General features: G+C 41.8%; 1 protein-coding gene across 2 annotated transcripts in view; it reads left to right on the forward strand.

Annotated features, from left to right (window-relative positions):
* Positions 1-23,130, forward strand: part of Stat4 (signal transducer and activator of transcription 4) — a 92,668-nt gene that overhangs the window by 47,386 nt on the left and 22,152 nt on the right. For both annotated transcript variants that reach the window (XM_028887336.2, XM_037210428.1), the window contains exons 4-14: positions 2,286-2,384; positions 4,909-5,001; positions 8,976-9,054; positions 12,363-12,448; positions 13,969-14,120; positions 15,933-16,091; positions 16,704-16,796; positions 19,499-19,558; positions 19,806-19,823; positions 19,918-20,011; positions 21,479-21,523. In XM_028887336.2, coding sequence (XP_028743169.1) covers positions 2,286-2,384; positions 4,909-5,001; positions 8,976-9,054; positions 12,363-12,448; positions 13,969-14,120; positions 15,933-16,091; positions 16,704-16,796; positions 19,499-19,558; positions 19,806-19,823; positions 19,918-20,011; positions 21,479-21,523 — 978 coding nt within the window. The remainder of the gene's footprint in view (positions 1-2,285; positions 2,385-4,908; positions 5,002-8,975; positions 9,055-12,362; positions 12,449-13,968; positions 14,121-15,932; positions 16,092-16,703; positions 16,797-19,498; positions 19,559-19,805; positions 19,824-19,917; positions 20,012-21,478; positions 21,524-23,130) is intronic.

The following is a 23,130-nucleotide window of genomic DNA, read 5'->3' on the forward strand; positions in this document are numbered from 1 at the left end:
TGTTGGAATTGTGCATCCAAAGGAAAAACTGAAAGAAACCTCTCTCACTGAAAAGCTCCAAATAAACTGCAATTGACAGCAAAGCGAGTTTATTGCAGTTGCTAGTGTTGTTACTCTTAATATTACAAAGTTACCCTTTTTTTGCAGCTGGAAGGGCTGGCTAGCATGTACCGTGATAAAATTGTAGCAGCAATCACAGCCATAACATTTACAACCCATAACCCATGAGTTCATCTAGACTCAAAAAGACAGAAAAAAAAATCCCCACTGTGGAATCTTAGTAAAAGGTTTACTAAGCACGTCATTAAACATTCTAATCACCGGGGAAAAGACTAATAATTTTGACTTTGCCGCAATGAAAAGCCTCTGTTGATTGACACCAGGAGACAGCGAGAGGACATCGCAGAGAGCAGGAGACCTTCACAAGACCTTGACATAGAAAGGAGTAGAACACCACAGGGGTCTCCCTCGGGACTGCTTTTCCCTTGCCACCAACACACATGCTGGGGTTCATTTTATTGCTGATCTGAGATCTGTACACATAGTCACTACTCAAAGGTGAGCAGGAGCGTGTCTTTTAATACTTAGGAAAGTGAAATAGTCATTTGATATTGAACACAGTGATTTTTCACAAGACATTTTGTCTCAAACATTTGAGTGAGACATTACATTAGGGGGAACTGAGAAGTGAAAATGTGTTCTTCAATGAAAAAAGTGTGGAAAGAAATGAGTGACTTAACCTCAGCAGACATGGAGGAAGGCAGAGGGAAAGAAAATGGTGAAGCTGAGTTTGACAGGAGACGGAAGATGAGCTCAGCCTGCAGTGTCGAGGACAGCTCCTCCATGGACATCCTCCATCCTGAGAAGACCAGAGACAGCACCGAGCACCTGCAGCCTTAGAGGGACCCTCATTGCAGAAGGACAAATGCTCAATTATTATCAATAGCAGAGCTCCCAAGTTAGCCCTAAAAGAAACTCTTTCTTAGCAATGAAATAATTTTTTAATGCCCTTCAGGTAAAAGATGAGAAAACATAGGTTTGGGGGGAAAATCACTTAAAGGCAAGCTGTATGAAAAGAACCAAGAGATGTCAAAATTAACAGGAGTAAATTCAAATAGACTCTGTAATGTGGATGTTTTAGAAAGATGCTATTCCCACAAACTGAGGGGAGTCACTTTCATATCTGTGTCTTCCGAGTTTCAGTTAATTCCCTTGTTTTCTGCTGGAAATTTCTGATTTAGAGAAGGAAAACACTTTTTAAAGAGTGAATATGGAAGCATCGTTTTTACCCCAGTTTCACAAATGGAAATATTAATTGACACAGAATCTGATATATTATCACAGAAGTCACAGCTGTAATAACGTTTACAACCAACAACCTTCATTTTTCTCCCCAGAAAGATCCTTTGGTTTAGCTGCCTGTATAATCTATATTTGATCAGTGTTAATTTTCTGCTTTTTGGACTGTTAATTTTTTTTTTTGCTATTGACCTTTTGTCCATTTCATGGGGCTCAGTTCCACCTCAAGAAAGGATGGTAGAGATTCAGTTAGTGTGCTTGTCTCTGTGCCTCTTGCTAATCTTGCCTCAGAAAAGTCTAGCAAAGTCCTTTTCACACTACTATCTAAATGATGGTGTTCCAGAGAGTCCTGTAAATCAAGGCTAGAAAACACAGTGCTTGCAGGTAAGAAAAATGAGCGCACACTCATTGCTGGGCACCACGACAACCTGAAGAGATTCATGATTTTCATTTACAACAATGTATCCGATGGTTCAATTAGTGCCTCAGACTGCCAGTTAACAATGTATGCATCGTTAACCTTGGCAATAAAAACAAAACGAGTGCCTCAATGTCAAAAATATTATTGCTGAAATGTGGATATAGTTTTGTTTGAGTATAGTGTTATGAGGTAGTTGGCATGAATGCCATCAACTGCAGATCACAGCAGAGAGCTATCACATGTACAGCGAGGACCCTCTTGGTTCTTGAGAACTCATAGGACATAACCACCATGTCTAAACCTGCCTAGTACCTAGAATAAACACACCTCCCGTGTTCTAGGTCTCTCATAAAGAAGTGCTCAGAGAACAGCTATTGAGTCTTGAAAGCAAAGAGAGCAACGTTGTTCTCTCATTAGGAGTCCAGGTGTCCAAGGCATTGCAAAGGAATAGATTATTGGAACAGATCCCAAATAATTTTAAAGGGAGATTATTGTTGGTTTTCAAGTATGACATTCCCTTATGACATCAAAGCATGACGTGCTGCTTTTGCTTACTATTTTTCAGGGGAAGTTTCACGGAAATCCAATGCATGTAGCCGTGGTAATCTCAAATTGTTTAAGGGAAGAGAGGAGAATACTGGCTGCAGCGAACATGCCTATCCAGGTAACATTTTCTGATCCGTAGTCACATGCATTGTCCATCCCATCGCTGGCTTGCCAAGTGATGGTTTCTGAGTGTGTGACCTTGCTTTCTCCTCGGGTCCAGTTTTCTGCAGAATTGATTTCTTCTTCCCTCTCGCTGGCTCCACCCTCCTTCCAGGCACTCATGCTCAAGGTCTTGGGCTCATCTGTGAGAAGTTTCTTGTCCTTTCTGACATAATTATTAAGTCTTTTCAAAATCCTTTTTTTTTTTAAACCACAAGGCCTCCTGTAGTGCAGGCTGGCCTTGAGCTCACTATGTAGCCGAGGCTGGCCTTGTGATCTTTCTGTCCTCCTTCCAAGTGCTGGGATCAAGAATCGTGGCACCAGACTGGCTGCTCTAGATTCCTTCCTGTTTCCATGGCTAAATTCCAGTCTAAGATCTTACAATATTAATGCAGGAATGCAGTGACCACATTTCAGTTGACTTCCCAGTTCTGGTTTGAACTCCTCCTCCTCGGCTGTCTGTCTTCACAGCCTGATCTTGACTGATGCTTCCGGACCGTCTGACTCCCGAGCCTAAGCTGCTGCTACTCCAACAGGAATGTTGAGTTACAGAAGCTCCCTAAGTACTTGTTTGACCGTTCTTGGCCCTAATATCGTTTACAGTATATTTTTATCTCATTCTTCTGAATGTGATAAGAATCTAGCAAAGATAAGTAAAGGAATCGACAGTCTCTAAGATACACTTTTTTTTAGTTAAACCAACAAGAAAAAGATTCATAAAACAATACATTTTCTAAATGGCATTCTTCATACTTTAGTGAATCATACAACTTATGAAGATCTAACAACAGCATATTGAGTATGAAACTTCTGGTTACTATCAGGTTATGGATGTTTTTGTAAGACTTTCAAGTCTTAGCAACTTATTATTCTTGGATGATACAGAATGGTCTTGTTTTCATTTGAAAACTATAGTTTCTAAGCTACAGTTTAGGGTTGTCCACTTTTATACCCATTACATATATATCCATTCCTGTCTCATCTCTCTCTGTCTCTCTGTCTCTCTGTCTCTGCTCTCTCTCTCTGTCTCTCTCTCTGTCTCTGTCTCTCTCTCTCTTATGTATGTGTGCTCTCTCCAAATGTCAAATACTAGTCAAATCCAAACATTTAAGTACATACTAATCAAAGGAACTCTGAAAATATGTTAATATTGCATACTACTATAAAAAAAGAAGTGGGTTTTGTTTTTTTTTAAATTTCAAGCAGGTAGACAAATCATGGAATAATGGAGATGGATGTGGGGAAAGGGGAGGCTTTGCTGGTCTGAAGGATGTGAGATAGTTAAAAACACTCCGCTGAGAGCTGAAAGCATGGTTTTCCTTGAGCTCCCACCACTGCTCTGCTGTGCACTGTCAAGTTATCAACTTTTCTAACCTGTTCTCTGCTCAACTGCATGGTGCAGGGGCCGCTTACATGTCTTGTTCTCCTCTTCAGATGGCTGTAGGCCTTTGCGGTTAAGGGCCATACTCAGTGTCAGACGATTAGAGTGGCCAAGATACGGTGCTGGCAGGAGCCCCTTGGCCTTTCTGCTTAACCAAATCGTTCTTCCACTTCCTGCAGAAAGTTCCCTTTGCTTTGAAGCAAAAATAAATCACATCTCAGCAGGTTCAACACCCTCCATCGCTAATTTAAGCCTAAGTTAATGTGATCCTTTAGCACTAATTTAAAATTACATGAAGTTCAAGAGTAATGGAAGTAGACTGCTGGAAATTATGAACATTTTTTTAAGACGTGAAGGTAGGAACTGAAAGATGGCTCCACGGTTAAGAGGTCTTGCTGTTCTTCCAGAGGACCCAGTTCAGTTTCTAGTACTCACACTGGATAGCTCACAACTTCCCATAGTTCCAGCTGCAGGACATCAGACGTCTAGACTCTGCTGTCACCTGCACACACACACACACACACACACACACACACACACACACACACACACAGATAAAATCTTTTAAAAATCATAAAATGGCACACATTTTTACTATTTAGTGTTAATATTACATTTTGGTATATGTGCTGTTCTCGCCATATCTACTTAATTCCAAATATCTGTGCACATATTCATATACTTATGGATATATATATCTTTATTTCTTGTCTTCTGCTGGATGGGGACAAGTGGAACCCAATGTGAGGCACGAGTATGGGACAAGCGGCACTGAGCGAGGCCACCACTTGTCCCAAACCAACGGGAACAAGGACACAGAACTAATGTTCCCTTTGTGTTTTCATCATGGCACCTGAAAAAGTCCTGAGTTGGTCTGACTGTGGACACTACAAGAATTATTTTTTTTCTGTTCTAGGGCTGGGAATCTGGAGCCTAGTGCATTCTCTGCCGGTGGGTTATATGCCCAGCTCTTTCAGCGGGAGCTTTAATGGTCGTAGAGTATTATATATCCCATTGATCTAAACCTCAGGTCAAAGTAGGTCAAATAACCATAAACACTGTTTATCAACAACATTGAAATTTCAATACATTCTTCTTCCAGGGACCTCTGGAGAAATCCTTACAAAGTTCATCGGTTTCAGAAAGACAGAGAAATGTGGAACACAAAGTGGCTGCCATTAAAAACAGTGTGCAGGTGAGTGGCCTTTCGTAGATGTCTCAGGTGAGTAGTGGCCGCCTGTGTGCCACAGGCCAGTGCAGACAGATCTCAGAGGGCGGTGTGTTTCTCACAGGCCACATTTGTACAGCAAAGATTCCCTTGAGGAGGCTTTTAAACTTGACTTGTTTCTGACACCGAGTCGCTACAGTATCTGTCTTCTAGAGTAAGTTTGGTAACTTGTAGTTCTTAAAAAGTGTATGCATTCCATCTAATTGAGCTCTGTACCCTTTTATTATCCTTTACCTGTAGAATCCTTTATGTCACTCACTTCCTTTGATATTAGAATATCTAGTTTCCCCTCCCCATTGGTCTTGTAGATTTGTTACTTTCCTTGATTTAGAAAAAAAATCTTTTTAAGGGGACAGACTTCCACTGTGTTGTATATGGAGATAATACCAATTTCCCTTTCCAGAATCTATGTAGCATTCATTTACTTGTTTTTTTTTTTTTTTAATGGAAATAGTAACAATTCTCTAAAAGTGAATCAGCTACAGACAAGGCAAAGCTCTCCACACACTGTCCGAATTGTGGGCAGAGTTTCAGTGGACGGACTTCTAAGCCTTGCTTCCAGGGAGGTTTAATGATCTTTCACAAGTGAACAAGCAGACATGCCTTTGTTCCCACCATCCCAAAAAAAAAAAAGAACCAGACTCCCAAGGCGGACCCAAGGCCAATGCCTGAGCATACTATGATGGTAAACCGAGGACTGAACTGATGCCATGAGTATGTAACGCAGACAGTGGCTAGTGTATCATTATAATAAGGATGCTTGTGTGCATTAATCAAGTGCACAGATGGCTCCAGTTTTTTTGTTTGTTTGTTTGTTGTTTGTTTGTTTGTTTGTTTGTTTTTTGTGGGTAGTAGTATATGCTAGGCCTGAATCCAGGACTTGGTACCTGCTAAGCCAATCCTCTACCACTGAGCTCCACGGTCCTGGGATTCCTTATTAACTCCTGAGAAGTTTGGTGCAATCCAAGTTCACCGTTCATAGCTCTGCCCTGGTCCTTCCCTCGGGCCTGTAGACCATCCCAGGTCTGTGAATACTGGTTGCTAAGGTCTTCTTTGAGATTGCCTGTCCAGGGAACACTAGGCCATCTTCACGCGGAGTGGATGACACAGCCTGAGAGGAAACACCAGACCCTGCTCTCAAGTTGGTGTTAACTCTGCGGCGCAGGCCATGCTCCTGCGTTCCCCATGGGAGCAAAGCAAAGCTAAAGCCCGGGCCGCCCACCTGCTTGCTCAGCTCCTTCCTGCCTCACCGCTATTCAGCGAGTCCTTCCTGAGAGCACACCGTCACCAGGTCCCTGTACCCGGTCCGGGGTGCAGGCGGATCCCAGGACGCCAGACCTGACCCCGAGGCAGAGCAGTCCTTTCCCACCCACGTACTCTGCCACTTGGGCCGTAGCCTCCATCTCTGCATAGAGTGTTCTGGAATGTAGCATTCACAAAAGGATTTCTGACCATCGTGAGAGCTCTTGTAAGTTATTACAACAAACTTTTTACAAAAAAAAAAAATTTTTTGCCAAAAAATCGCAATATCCGATGACAATTATCTGAAGCCTTTTAATTCGTTTATTGCTGATTTTTTTTTGTTTGTTTTTGTTTTTGTTTTTGTTTTTCAAGACAGGGTTTCTCTGTGTAGTTTTGCGCCTTTCCTGGAGCTCACTTGGTAGCCCAGGCTGGCCTCGAACTCACAGAGATCCGCCTGCCTCTGCCTCCCGAGTACTGGGATTAAAGGCGTGCACCACCACCGCCCGGCTATTGTTGATTTTTTAAAGTCATGGTTTAATATACTTTTTATTTATTTAGGTTTTTTTTTTTTTTTGGTTAGGAGACTCAAAGCATCTTTTAATTCTGAGGTCAAACGATATATCTCTGCTTTAAAACTGTATTTAGTTTTATCATTTCTCCCAAGTATATGTGAGGTCCCTGTCTCTTAGCAGCCCGACGCTTTCTGTAGATCTTTGCTCTTGAGAAACTGAACAGGCAAGTGAGTGAACTGCGGCAGGTGTGCTGAAGGGGTGTGAGAAGGAGCCAAGGCTTTGAAGCTGAGCTGGATCTAGGTGGCTTTGCGTTCTCACCTGGAACTCAATCGCCATGTGTCTATGAGCCTCAATTTTCTCAAATGAAAAGCGGAAATAGTTTTTGTGGCAGGGTGCCAAGAGGACAGTGCACTTGAGGTTCAGGCCCGACGAAGTCGCTGAAATAGTGTAGTCTCGCTACCACGTGGACAGTATGCGGCCTAATCAAGAGCCAATGCCTTTTCTAAGATTTAAAAATGTCAAGAGTGTGAGATAACAGAGGAAAAGCGTGGTCATAACTAATGCTGGCGAGGCATGTGCTTGATAACAGGCGATGTCTTAAGCACTACATACAACTCGTGTGACGTGACAGGACCTCCCTGAAGTACATGCGGCCACGTCCTTCCTTCCTCCCTCCCTCCCCCTCTCTCCCTTTCTTCCCCTTCCTCTCTCTCCTCCCCCTCCCTTTCTTCTTCTCTCCCTCCCGCTCTCTAGTCTATAAACAGAGGTATGCTCATTATGTAACTGTGGCGCACACTTTTAATCCAGCACTCAAGAGGCAGATGCAGGAGGATCTCTGTGAGTTTGAGGCCACTGTGGTCTACATGGCAAGTTCCAGGACACCCAGGGCTACATAGAGCCCGTCTTAGGAAGAAACAAAACAAAAACACTTATCTATGCTTCACATATCTATGTGTTCAAGTCCACAAACGTAATAAGCTGCAAAGGTGAGGCATAAATTCATACTGACCCCAAATTTGATATTTTTCCTAATCAGTAATTTAAATGAAGAAATTGAGAGATTGTGGAGACAGGGAAGGATGTGTGCCTCTTTAGAGAAGACCTCTTGGGACGAGGGAAGCAGTCTAAATGCAGGATTCGGCAGTTTGGTTTGGGTTTGGGGACCATGGCTGTTCTGCTGGATCTCCTCAGACACGCAGCAGCTCACTTCACGTTGTTAAGCTTGTGGGTTTTTGTTTTTTTTTTTGAGACAGGGTTTCTCAGTGTAGTCCTGGCTGTCCTAGAACTCACTCTGTAGAGCAGGCTGGCTGGCTTCAAGTTCACAGAGATCCTCCTGCCTCTACCAATGCCAGGATTAAAGGCGTGTCCCACCATGGCCAGGCTCAAGGCTCGTTTCTTTGTCTGCAAAAGCAAGAATGGATGTGGTGGGCTCTTGATGAGTGTGAGAGGAGATAATCCATGAAAAGCCAATATTCAAGACCTCAACTATTATGTCTGAACAGGAAACACTAATGGGTTTGGAGGAAAAAAAGACAAAAACTCAAAGACAAATAAAAAATCGAGGCATATTTTAAGAAGTAGAAAGAAAAACTATTTAGGCAGAATTGTTGTAAACTGCACTTCTCTGATTATTGCACTCTAGTACAGAGCTAAGTAGAGCCGGAGAGAACAAAAGGATCAGTTTTCTCCAGCAAATGAAGTTATGTGATCAGCAGCTCTTGTAACTAAGGGAGAAATGAGGGGGAAAAAGATGCTGAAAGATTTCCTAAGCAGGAAGAAAAAGAGTTGGGAGAGAGAGAGAGAGAGAGCTCAGGATTTAAGAGAACCTGCTACTCTTGCAGAGGACCTGTGTTTGGTTCCTAGATGGCATCTCACAACTCTGTCACTCCAGTTCCAGGGGATCGGATATCCTCTTCTGACCTCCTCAGACACTGCATGCATGTGCTCATAAGCATAAAATATAAATATTTCTTAAGGTGGAAGAGAACGTTTAACACTGTCTTCCATCAGAAAGCAGCTTTCCTGTGGAGCAGCTCTTTGGAGGTGTTGGCTCCCGACAGACGCTGTTGGCGGCTGGGATGGCTAGTGTATTATCGTTTACAAGTCCATGTGATGTTTCTATGGCGTGCTTAAACATTGCAGCATAGTTTGGCATTTTCTTTTGAGCATGTTTTCTTTTGTTTAAAGATGACAGAACAAGACACGAAATACTTGGAAGATCTGCAAGATGAATTTGACTACAGGTATAAAACAATTCAGACAATGGGTAAGTTGCTCTTTTGTCTGTAACTCTACACGGGCACACAAAAGGGCATAATTATTAGGGTTCTTCACTAGTCAGAGTCAAGCTGCAAGCCAATTTGATCTTCCTTACACGAGCCCCCCACCAATTTCATTTTTGAGGAAGGTAGACAGACTGTTTCCAGTTTTGCTTTTTCCTTTTCTCCATTTAGGTTATACACATATATTTATTTACTAACCAATTCAAAGCAAATTACAGGTTATGTGAAAAATGGCACCCACTGCAATGTGTATCTCCCTCTGGAAGAACATTCTAAGGGGTCGGGATCTCAGGGCTGGGTGTGGTGCACATGCCTAGAATCCCAGTGAGTGGGAGGCTGAGCAGGAGGGTGGAGAGCTGGAAACCATTATGGGATACATAGCAAGAGTCTGAGATGCACAGCAAGAAACTTCCTCAAAAGAAAAATAAAACCCAACTAATGAAAATAAAAATAATCATCTAATATTTTTAGGAAGTTACTGATAGTTGATGAGTTCTTACAATTTTCAAAAGTTATAAAGTAGAACTATGCTTCATAGAAAAAAATTTGCAAAGTAGGCAAAAGTATTAAAAATAAAAATCACATGAAGTCTCACAATCTGCAGATAAACATGGTTAAAATATCTTACATTTTTCTCTACATAGTCACAAACATATATATCCAGCAATTTATCTTACAAAGAGTTAGTCATTGTATACATATTCTTGTGTATAAAATTTTAAAGTTGTATCTTTAGGTATTTCTAAAACAATTTTAATGATTGAATAAATGTCGAAGTACAAAGATGCTGATTCTATTTGACTCTGTGTACTTAAACATTAAGTTTGTTTCTAGTTAGATGATTTTTAATAAATGGATGGAGAAAATGAAAATACTTGTAAGGCCTGAGATGCATGAGCAGAAGTGGATTGATGTTCCGTGCTATTGATAACTGTGCTGCAATCATTCGGCAATCGCTGAGGTTCTAGTCGGTTCTGTGTGGATTAGCTGCAGGACTGCGCCAGTATAGATTTATTGGTTTCCATCATCATGCTCTGCTCGTGTCGGAGACTAGAAGACATTAGACACACGTCTTAGTTACTTTTTTATTGCTGAAAAGAGCAACTTTTAGAAGAAAGCATTTAATTGGGGCTTGCTTATAGCTTCAGAGGTTTAGTTCATTGTCATGGTGGGGAAGCGTGGTGGCGTGCGGGTAGGCCCTGGGGCAGTAGCTGAGAGCTACATCTTGATTCATGGGGGAAAGAGAGAAGCAGACCCTGGGCCTGGCATGAGCTTTTGAAACCTCAAAGCCCACCCCCAGTGACTCACCTCCTCCCACAAGGCCACGCCTGCTCCCACAAGGCCACACCTCCTCCCACAAGGCCACACCTCCTCCCACAAGGCCACACCTCCTCCCACAAGGCCACACCTACTCCCACAAGGCCACGCCTCCGCCCACAAGGCCACGCCTGCTCCAATCCTTCCCAAACAGTTCTGCTAACTGGGGGTCAAGCATTCAAACACAGGAGCTATGGTGCTATTCTCATTCAAACCATCACAAGGAAAGATGGGAACCCTGTGATATTTTTACAGTTTTGCTTATTTCAAAAAAAAAATTTTCAGAGCTGAGGACTGAACCCAGGGCTTTGCGCTTGCTAGGCAAGCACACTACCACTGAGCTACATCCCCAACCCCTTCAGAATGTTTTTAAAAGAAAGCAAAGCTAAATATCTATGTCACAGAACTTCCTTTAACTATTCAGATGTTAACACAGACTCAGAAGGCAGATGGCTGACTGTTATTGAATCTTCCTTTTTCTGAGAAGGCGTTTTGCCTTCTCCTGTCATCATCAGGACGCCATGGCTGCCGTGAACTGTGCAAAATGTCCCCGATCATTTGCATGTTCAGACTTTCTCTTTAGAAGAAACAGCGCAGCTTAGGTTTAATCACTTACCAAAGGGATCCACGATCCTAGAAAAGTCTGGAAACACTGTGTATTTCATCAAGTGTCATTGAAGACAGACTTATTCCAATTTCCACATAACCAATGAAGTTTAAGAATTACAATATGACAAGATACATTAAACAATAAAACTGTTTTGAATGTAGCATTTATTATCTATGTCACCTCAATATTTTTCAGCTTTCATGTGCATTATAAAGAATTAAAAAAATTAATCCAGGTGCATGGTTTACACCTTTAACCCAGCACTTAGGAGGTGGCGTCAAGGAGAGTTTAAGATCATCCTCAGTTACACAGGGGATAAAGCCAATGTGGGTTGTGTGACAGCCTGCTATAAACAGGCACCAAGAAAAAAGTTTGAAAATGATCATTCTTAATTACTTAAATCAACAAATGTTTTCCCCACCAAGATACAGGTGAAATGGGGGATAACCAGAGAAACAAATTATAGAGTAAACTGGAAACTATTGGCTAGTGAAGTTTCATTTGATAAAGCAATAGACACACATTTTATTGTGTGTAGCATCCAAGAACTGGAGAATTTGTAAACTGTTACAACCAGAAATAACACCCTGAAAATGAGTGATAATTTGTAGAGAAATTTGTCACAGTGGTTTTGTTTGGCTTTTTTTTTTTTTTTTTTGCAATTATACAAGTTAGATAAGCATCCCCAACCCTCAGCATTTGCATGTACCAATAGGTTTAATGTTCAAACTAAGCAATAGGGTATTGGCTTCTGCCTAGCTTCTCACCCAAGGGACTAAATCGTTTTTCATTTTGCTTTATTTTCTATTCTGTTCCCTGACCAGTTTTGCTGTGAGGCTAGTCCATTTTGTAAGGAAAACGAGAAAGTAAAAATTTTAGTTTTATTAGTTCCTGTAAGTTGATTAAGACTAACTCTATCAGGCAGAGATGAATGGGTTGGTAAAATGGTAAAGGCTGCAGAATGAGTCACGTGGTTTAATCACGGGCACAAGGAATTCCCCTTTCCTTGTATCTAACAAGTGTTTTTTTTTTCCTCAGTTCAGGCAGAGCCAGTAAAACAAGCCCATTACAAAAACCTTTGTTCATCACCAAATATTGAGTACTAGGTGAAAAGCGCTCTCCTTTCTGCTTGCAGCTAGATGAAAGGTCCCTGTGCATGCTTGGCTGGAATTCTTCCTGGCAGGTCAAGAACATTCCCAGACTGGACTTCTTGCTCAGCACCAGGAGCTCACTTTGTCTCTAACATCCTCGACCCTGGTCCAGTCCAGGGCTGGTTTGGCATTGGATTGAGATGGACTTGACCTTGGGGATAAATCACTTGTCCCAGAGATGATGGCTCTGAATCTGCTCTCTTTCTCTTTGCAGACCAGGGTGACAAGAATAGCATCCTAATGAACCAGGAGGTTTTGACACTGCAAGAAATGCTTAATAGCCTGGACTTCAAGAGAAAGGTTGGTGAAGAATTTGCCTGGCATTCTTTCCCTAGACCTCATCCTACTGAAAGTAACCAAGACCTCAGAGTTTATCAGTTCCATTTATGCTGTATGAAAAAAAATGGTACTGTTTCCAGGAACTGTCCTCGATGACTCAGTAAACTTGCATGGCCACCCTGCCCCACACCTCCCTGGACTGTGAAATGCTGCTGGAGATATCGTTAACTTAAGGTGGAAACTATACCAAGCTTTATTTTTCACTGTTTAATGTGCTAAAGTGAGTTACACTACACATTTATAATTAAAAACTACTTGATGACTTAAAACATTATTGAAAAAATTGGTGTTCTATAGTCCTTTCTGAGAGTTACATGGTTAAATATTGTTCTGCTCATGAAATTTCCCAAACTTAAGAAAAGTTTGTTGGCAACCGAACTTAAAATAGTTTTTGGCTCAATGAAATATTTCCAAGAGATTAAATATCTCTATTTCAATTTTCTAGTTGTCTTTAAAAGTAAATGCAATTGGTATTTAACCAATAACTGTTAAATTAGTTGTTCATTTCTAAAAGATCACTTTCTGGTGAATTAATATGAATCCACATAAGTTTATTTTTACCTTAAATTGATTATAAATATAACTAAGAATATATAATATTGCAAGCACATGAGGAGTTAGTCCAAGCTAAAATGTAAGGCTTTTATGGTTAATCTGTTTAGATTTTACATGTACCATCTTATTTTGCTTGAAAAATAAAACTCAAGAGAGAAGGAACTCTGAAAATAATTTAACCCACCTACCCAATGATGTATATGAGAAAGCTAAGTTATAGCAAGGATAAGTGCTTGTCCAAACTCTCAGTGCTAATGAAAACCTGAAGAGAAGCTCCATCTCCTGCTCCCCAGGACTGTGAAAGTTCCTTCACGATGCCTCCCTAAGCACAAATAAACTCTGAAGAAAAGGAAAAACACAGGAAGACCCAAGTTTTAATCAGTGTATTTGCAAATAGATTGATAATCACATTCATAAAAAAAAAAACAAAAGTAGAACCGGGCTGAAGCAATGGCTTCGGGGTTAAGAGCACTGGCTGGTCTCCAGAGGATGTGGGTTCCATTCCCAGAACCCACATGGTGAGCGCTCACCACGAACTGAAACTCCACTCCTGGAGGATCCATCACCTCTTCTGGCTTCTGTAGGCCCTGCACACACATCCTCTGCACATACATGCAGGCACAACACCCAGACACATATAAAGAGGTAAAACAAACAACTGTTCAAATGCATGTTTAGGACAGCAAGATTCAATACTGGCACAGACGTTCCCATTGGACACATTTGAACGGACACGTGAGAATGTCAACGGTGGCCACAGTTCTTGTGACATTATCCGATTGTAATGACTTTACTGTTTGAAAAGGCAATGCTATACAAGTAGAAACTAGTCTTGATCAAATATTTGGTTAATTTTAATCAAACCTTCATCTCTCAGATTGTAACGGGGTGTTCTGTGGCTCTCGTCACCTGCCGTCTGTTTTTAGGAAGCTCTCACTAAGATGACACAGATAGTGAACGAGTCGGACCTGCTGATGAGCAGCATGCTCATAGAAGAGCTGCAGGACTGGAAGAGGAGGCAGCAGATCGCCTGCATTGGTGGCCCACTCCACAACGGGCTGGACCAGCTTCAGAACTGGTAAAGGGACTGACTTTAGTTTCTAGTGAAAACCACAGGAAGTGCAGACTGCAGTGTGCGAGAGCACAGGTTGCACCACGCCGGGAAACACTGAACTGGTGAGCGCAAAGGCTCCTCTGCTCAGTGAGGTCTTGGCTCCTCTGCTCAGTGAGGTCTTGGCTCCCTCTCGGCTCTGGGAAGGAAAAGGAAGCATTTCCCACACATAAGAATTCCTCAGTTTGCAGACCTGATATCCTAAAAGACTTGAATGATTCTTTTGAAGCAAATAGTGCATTGTCTTTAAGGATATAATAAACACTAGCTTCAAAAATCTTAAAAACAACTTTTAAAATGTGTGTCTTATGATACGAGTTAAACATTTCATTTTATGCTTTCAAACACATTCACTTTGTTAAGGTTGTTGGTCAAGGATGCAAAATTTCAGCTGGAAAAAATAAGTTTAGAAAATCTATTACACATCATGATGAATGCAGTTGGAAATCGTTTATATACTTGAAAGTTACTAAGTAGATTTTCTGTTCTTACAAAAAGGTTGTGTGAGAAAATGCATGTGTCTGAGTTTTGATTTGGCCATCCTTCAATATACAAATAAAGCATAAAACATATAAAACTACAAAAATTCACTATGTTTGCTGGCTAATTAAAGAGAGGTAAGCTAGGCATGGTAATACATACTGCCATCTCAGGGGAAGGACACATGATCCAAGCCATCCTCATCTACACATCAAGACCCTGTACAAAATTATAACACAATAACAAGTGACATGATCTCCAGCAGTCGACACAACAGGGCATCTCTACTTAAAATACAGACACGCCATTGTCTTTTTTACATTTCAAGATAAAGACGTTGACAAAGTTTCCTGACTCATACATACAAAATAAGACTGTCTGAGAGAGCCATCGAAAAACATGCAGAGAACCAAAATCGCTGAGTTAAAATTCAAAATTGCTTTCTAAGGGATAATTCCAGAAGTTTGCCATGCCCCTGCTTGTTCAGAGAAGTAAAGGCGTGTCCTCATTTTAAAACACACTGATTCTCCTCCACTCTCTAAACCCAGAGAACTCTGCTGTGACCACAAGCCTAGCAATGACAGGAGGCCCTAATGGTGCATAGGGTGAAGCCCAGCAGGGCGGCAGCTTGTCCCCTGGTCCCTCCTGTCTCATGCTTGGGAGAGGACGGCTGAAGTGCCCTGCTCCTCTGGCTGGAGCCCCTTCCTCTTCCTAGTCTGTACTATTCTTTCTTGTCCTTTTTAGCTGACCTAATCCTCACCTCCATCTCTAAGGAAGGATCAGACATAGCGAGCAGAATTCCACTCGGATTCCCGCAGCAAGCATTCCCAAACACCGTGTGACTTCTGGAGAACAACTCAGTCCTCACTTTCCACTAACACTTAGAAACTGTAAATGTGCATAGTTGGGGAGGGAAGTGGATTTTACACACGACATTCTCCATGTCCTGTACTCTATATTTTAAATTGTTCTGTCTATGACTCGGTGAAAGCCATGTTCTTAATATGCATACTTAAGAGGATCTAAAGACCAATTAAAGGGGATTTGGCTCCAGATGTGGACAATATTTTATAAAGGATGTCTGTAAATTAAAATTACAAATTAGAAAATATTTAACATGATACATGATCAAGAGGAAAAGGTTTAGGAAAAACAATAAAGATCATCATAAATCATAATTGGGATTAAATGATTTGTTTAATTAATCACTTAACCATTTATTAATTATGAAATATGATCAGCTGTTAAACTAGCTCAGTCACTAAATGAGAAAAAAAACTGTCATTTGCTGTTCAATAGCTTTACCCTGTTGGCAGAAAGTCTTTTCCAACTCAGACGACAGCTGGAGAAATTAGAGGAGCAGTCTTCCAAGATGACTTACGAAGGAGACCCCATCCCCACCCAGAGGGCACACCTGCTGGAGAGAGCCACCTTCCTGATCTACAACCTGTTCAAGAAGTGAGTGCGTCACAGCTGTGTGGTGGCACTGGCTCCCACTGCACGGAGCAGAGCGGTAGGGCCCCCAGGAAGCAGTGGTGGAACCCAGAGAAGTCCAGAACCACATTTCCACTCTTTACTCCTCAATCACGTCTTTTCCGTGTGGTAATGAACCACATCACCCACCTCCCACTCCATTTTCACATCACAGAGAAGAGGAAGGATTTCTTCTTGAGAGCACATCCAAGAAATGAGGGTGGGAAGCACTTTGTAAGATCACTGGGAAAAAAAAAAAAAAAAAAAAAAAAAAAACCCTCAAATTTTTGGCACCGGAAGTTCCAAAATGGCATAAAATTAAGTTTCTCTTTTGTTATATAGGATAAGCATGGATCTTTATTGGGTCCATAACAGGTAGTTACGAATTACTATTGTTAATTAGGGATGACCTTCAGGCATTTTTTTTCCCTGTTATTTTACACTAATGATTTGAGAATCTGCTTGGAAGACTGGAGTGGAATGGGGGTTTCAGCATCTTCCAGATGTAAAGAGTTTGGACTTTGTGGGGAAAATAGCCTCCAGTTATCTGTGGATAATATTTTTAACGTTTTCCAATGTTATTTCCTTCTCATGCAGCTCATTTGTGGTTGAGCGACAGCCCTGCATGCCAACACACCCTCAGAGGCCGCTGGTACTCAAAACCCTCATTCAGTTCACCGCGAAACTGAGGTACGCAGAGCGCACTCTGTTGTTTTATGTCTGCGGCACTGCAGCCACGCAGCCGCCGCGGCTAATTACGGCTCCTTACATCCGGCTGTTCTCCATGGAGCTCCTGCTGAGAGCCCAGGCTGAACTTTGGCAAATCCCTGCAGAAAAGTTCTGATGAGAGCTTGCTTGTCAAGAACATGACAATGTGGGGTATTAATGAAGACATGAGGGATATTAGCACGAGAGTGTGCAGTCATAATATCAGGCACTCTGGGATTAATTGCCGAAAAGGTTAATGTGAGAAAAGACAGGAAAGACAGAAGAGGAGACTTGAAGGAGAGTGAGCGTACAGAGATAATGGCCGGGTCTGTTCTGTAACCGTGGAGCAGAAAGAGAACAGAAAGGACAGATGGGGACAGGCTACGGAAGATGGAATATCCAGGAAATGAGTAGCACATGCTTCCCCTGTGATAACCCGGAACGGCTTAGCTGGCTCCCCACAAAAACACTGCAGTTTTCAGTACATCCTTGCTGAGTACCTGAGGTAGAGACATCTGGGCTGGGGTGATCGTCACTGAGCTTTCATTGTGTATTTGACATGTTTTTATGAGCATGAACAATCAAAGCTTAGGTTTTCCCTAGTAAACTTAAGACAACGTGTTTCAGTCTCACTTTCAAAGATTTTGATTGTGCCTTCGACTCCAGGCCCGGAGCAGCACATTCCTCATCCCTAGGAATGCGGATCAAATTAAGACCTCTTTATTGATCCCACGGTGTAGGGCAACAGGTTCTGTGGCAGGGCTCTTGACCACCTAGCAGCACTGGAACCCAGATTTCAAAGGGAAGGCACTTCTCAATTTGCATTTCAAAACCCCTGATTAAATCTCCCAGTCAATTTCGATTTCTTGTGTGAACCAAGATTCAAGAACAGAAAACAGAGGGGATTATCCAAGTTCCTTTTTCAGATTTCTGTCTTAAACGTTGTTCATTCCTCATCTCCAACCTCTATGGAAGCCAGGAGATGGTGACCAGAGAGTTAGGATGGAGACATGGTGGATGTTCTACTTTTACTTGAGACATCCGTGTAGATGACAAGGAAATTGGAAATGCTGTGTGAGAAATGAAAAGATAATAAGGACTGTCTAGCAAAACATTCTGAGTGCAAGAGGTCCCTGATCAGGTAGCATTTAGCGCTTGTTTGAAATGATGCCTGAGCATAGGTCCCTGTCCTGGTGTGGGCACCCTGTCCTCCTCCTCAGCTTGACTGATGGGTCCTCATCCTCCTTCCCTGAACTTTGTATGCACTCTCTTGCTAGAGGATGCAAACTTTTCCTCTAAAGCGTCTCTCTGCCATAGCATTGTGCTCTCCTGTTTCAAAGAGAGTGTGGCCTGGGAAACTCTCAGACAGGGGTTCTCGACCATTCTAACCCTGCAGCCCTTTAATGTCGTCCCTCGTGCTGTGGTGGCGCTCAACCATAAAATTATTTTTGTTGCTACTTCATAACTGTAGTTTTGCTCCTGTTATGAAGTGTAGTGTGAGGGGTCAAGACCCACAGTTTGAGAACCACTGCTCTAGGATCAGTCATCGGTGCTTGACAGTGGATCAAACCCTTTCTGGAAAAGGAAGATGGAAAAGAAAACTGCCCATGAGACCACACACCCTCTTCTCCATCCACTACTGACTTTACACTCAGCATATTCCACCCTGAAGCCAACCTGTGCTTTATGCAAGACGTCTAAGGACCCTTTGCTTCCCTGCATAGGCATCTTCGCGTGGGCTGTTGATGAGCTACAGTTTTATGTCTCCAATACTAATGCATTTCCTCCATATTCTATACATCCCATCTGCTCGGCTGGATTCTTTTCTTCTACACATAGCCATGCCCACTTTTCTCCTTTAGCCAATCTTTGCTGCATGAGTTTTCAGATATCTGCGTCTATACTCAATATACATGAGGACTTGAGTATATATTGGATGAATGTATAAGGCTTAGGATGAATGAATGGATGGATGGATAGGTAAGTGAATGAGTGAATGTGTCTGCAGATGCAAGGAACCCGCAGAAATAAGCATGTCATGGATACCTTGGGGGTTTTGGGGGTCAGGGGAAACAAAAAAGAGACAGGCTAACGTCCAAAGAAGGAATTCAAGGAATTCTTATCTGAGCTTGGATTGTTCCCTTGTTTGAAATTGTCTTTTTTAGTTATAAGCATGTTTGCTGCTATGAAAATATATTACTCTTCTTGAAATTACAAATATAATTTAATAGAGATTTTTCTGTAGTCATTCTTTCTCAGTATTTTCACCATCAAAATTCTCAAACTTAATTTTGCTAAGTTCACAAAACATTTGTTTCCGCAGTATGGGGAGAAAAGGGCGTCATGTTAAAAGACTTGCAAAGAACCTTTCTTAAATACATATGTTTCAGCTTTCAACCCAAACATACAGCTGTTTATCTGAATGGGCCAATGAATCTAGCACCTATCAACCAAAAAAAATGTGCAAACAGCCAGTGTGTGTCAGCAGTGACACTGACCGGTGCCAGCAGAGTCACAGAGCAAACTCAAGAGGTTTTACATTTTAAAGCACATTAACATCTAAGTGGAGATAATGCTTTATGTATATGTATATGCTAGAAATATGTTTAATTATTTAAATGTATGAAAAGCTTTTACCACTTATAAATTTTTATCTTTCATTCTTTATTCCTGTTTCTTTCCAGACTACTAATAAAATTGCCGGAACTCAACTATCAGGTGAAAGTAAAGGCATCGATCGACAAGTAAGTTTTCTAATTTCATTTCAAATACGTCAATGAAAGATCTTTTAAATTCTTATATGATAATTTTGAACTTTTGTATCTATTTCTCTAACTTTACATACCACTGTACTTCAAATTCTTGATTTCAAGTTCAAACATTTAACAGCGAAGACTTAGATGATGCTCCGTGTAGTGAGACAAAGTAGTCTAGAAATACCTTCCTGGGTCTAATAACCAGCTCATTTAAAGACTCTTCTTGGTTTTACAGGAATGTTTCAACGCTAAGGTAAGATATTTACTTTGTAGATTTTTTTCTTGATATTATCTCAAGTTTATGTTGAACCAAAACCTTTTTTAAAAGTGAAGATTTTTCTCTCTAGCAATAGAAGATTTGTGCTTTGTGGAACTCAAGTCAAAGCCATGTCCATCGAGGAATCCTCCAACGGGAGCCTCTCAGTAGAATTTAGACATTTGGTAAGTAGCAAATAGGATGACATAAGCATCTCCCCTCCACCACCCACCCCTGCCACCCACCCAACACACATACCGCCCAAAGCTTTGCTAACAGGCTGTATAATTCAGAGTATTTTGTTGTGTTCCTTAGATGAGAGTTTTTTATGTACCACCATTTCTTACTTGTTTCTTACTTATTTTATATAGTTTCTTACTTAATTTACTTACTGTAAAAGGTAAGAAGTTTCTTACATAATCTCTTACTCCTCCCTATGATAACATTAAGTACCATAGTGAGAAACAAAGCTGCCATTATTGACAAATTAAAACAGTAGAAAGGACATTGAGCAGGAATCCTGACAGTAAGTTCTGAGCAATTGCAGTGCAGAGCTACCAGACATCCCCAGTGACTGGCCAGTGTTGATCCTAACCACTGCAGAGAACATCCCCAGTGACTAGCCAGTGTTGATCCTAACCACTGCAGAGAACATCCCCAGTGACTGGCCTCTGTTGATCCTAACCACTGCAGAGAACATCCCCAGTGACTGGCCAGTGTTGATCCTAACCACTGCAGAGAACATCCCCAGTGACTAACCAGTGTTGATCCTAACCACTGCAGAGAACATCCCCAGAGACTGACCAGTGTTGATCCTAACCACTGCAGAGAACATCCCCAGTGACTGGCCTCTGTTGATCCTAACCACTGCAGAGAACATCCCCAGAGACTGACCAGTGTTGATCCTAACCACTGCAGAGAACATCCCCAGTGACTGACCAGTGTTGATCCTAACCACTGCAGAGAACATCCCCAGAGACTGGCCAGTGTTGATCCTAACCACTGCAGAGGTCTATATTAAATGCAGACCAGTTCTGGTTTGTTTTTTAAAGTCCCCCAGGAAGTGACATCCAACAAGGTGTGGCAGGAAGCACTTTCATTTCAGAACAACTTGGGCTGATCTTGGGGTGTCCCAACACACCCTTGTACAGTCTGTCTTGGCATTGTCTAGAAAGCTCTGACCCCGCCCCATCCTGTGTGCTTCTCCCGTTTACCACTTCCTCTTGACCTGGAGTTCTCTTCCTGTCTTCTCTCTCTCTTTCTGATAGTTCTTAGATTTCCAAGACCCTATTGCCCTTCTTGCCGCGAGCATGCTATTTCTGTGGTTTATTAACGCGCGGCTAGCATCCACCTGAATGCTGGATGCCTCCGCACCAGCCCGAAGGGTCCACTTTCTGAAACACAAAACTGGTTCGCCGAAAGACATCTGCACAAACAAGTGTATGATGACTTGGGGTTTGGTCTATTTCCCAGTTGTAACTTCTGTTGGGTCTAGGCAGAGAAGTGAGGTTTCAGGGAGGGAAATGACAGGAGTCATTGTTGGAGAGGTCAGAACTGACTGTGGAAGCGGTGACAGCGGTGTGTGTGAGACCAACTTGACACGCTCCTGAGACTGATCCTCCATCGAAACTCTGTCATTTTCTTTCACACAGCAACCGAAGGAAATGAAATCCAGTGCCGGAAGTAAAGGAAATGAGGTAGGAAATGCCAACCCCTGGGGAGTTTTTCTAGGAAACAATCCTATAACAAACACCATTTTCCCCAGAGCTCTTAAACTGCTTAATTTTATATCAAATGGAATCTATGCTTCCCTGGTTATAAACATCAAGCTTGGTCATTGCAGATCATATGGGAATGTTTGAAGGGTAAAATGAAAATAACACATCATACCACCCTGCAGAGAAAACATTAACCTACGGGGGATATCAGTCTAATCTTCTATGCCTCAAATATATGTCAGCCAGGCAGTGGTGGCGCACACCTTTAACCCCAGGACTTGGGAGACAGAGGCAGGCAGATCTCTGAGTTTGAGGCCAGCCTGGTCTACAGAGTGAGTTCCAGGACAGCCAGGACTACAGAGAAACCTTGTATTCAAAACAAAACAAAGCATGTCACATAACATTGTTTCATTACCTTTTGTTGACATGGCTACACATGGCTAACAGCTTGCCCTCATGCCCAGTCCATTTGGAGAATGATTTAAATTGTTTCATTGTATTTTATGTAGGTGTCATGGTTTCTTTAATTAGCCCTCCACCATGGTATACTATCTTAAAAATCATTTATTTTCCCACAGATGTGAAGTGAGTTTCAAAAATTACGGCATATTACATGAAAATCATAGCTGAAAAAATTAATTCTTTTATTGTGTAGCATCAATTACTTTGGTCTCTAAAGTTCATATTTTACCAAGTGACTTGGACAAACATGTCAGTCTGAACACCCACATTCCAGTCAATAGATTGGTCAAATCCTGACCATGAATGCCGTCTTCTGAGTCGTGCTAGAAAAGTCAGCATTCTATTATTTTAATCTTCATGTTTGAATGTGGGAAATCTAAGTTTGAGTCCGAATTCCTAAGAGTGCAGAAAAGGTCATGTTTGGAAAAATACCATAGAGAAACATTGTACTTGATGTTCTAAGAGATGGGATAACACCTGACACACCCTGCCTAGAGATGCTGCCTAGGTGAACATGAGTCCTTGAAGCAAAGCAGTTACCCAGCTTCAGTATTACAGTTCAGTTTGTACAGATCTGGTCACCAAGCTTTGAAATTACAGCTCTCAGGACAAAGATGTTTGAATCCTTTAGAAGAGCTATATAAACCTGGCATCGATTGGCAGTCTATCACACACCCAGGCCACATGACCCACCACAAAAGTTTAGGTCATGCACCCCTCTATGAACTCTTCACCTTCCCGGCTGTACCTTAGAAATCGTCACATACCCATTGCTGAGCTGCGCTCCTTGCAGAGAAACCACTGCTTAAGGCAGAGCCTCAAGCAAGTCTTTCCTCCCTGTACCGCCACTTGAATGGAGCTTCTGAGTCTGAGAGTTCTAGCAAACCAAATAAGTAGGAGGAATTCTTTCCCATGAAGGTTTTTCTAAGTTTCCTGAACTACTGTTATAAACAAAAGCCCATGACGCACACCTTGGTGGAATTTTGAACACAGTTGTAATATTTCATTCAACTTGACATCCCTGAACGTTGTTATTTACAAGTCTGAACAAGCCAAGCACAATTATTCTGAACTTTTCTTAAGCAAAACAGATCCAGTGGGAATACATCTAAACAGTCTACTCT

This window comes from Peromyscus leucopus, chromosome 13 (genome assembly GCF_004664715.2).
Source record: "Peromyscus leucopus breed LL Stock chromosome 13, UCI_PerLeu_2.1, whole genome shotgun sequence".
Lineage (NCBI taxonomy): Eukaryota > Metazoa > Chordata > Mammalia > Rodentia > Cricetidae > Peromyscus > Peromyscus leucopus.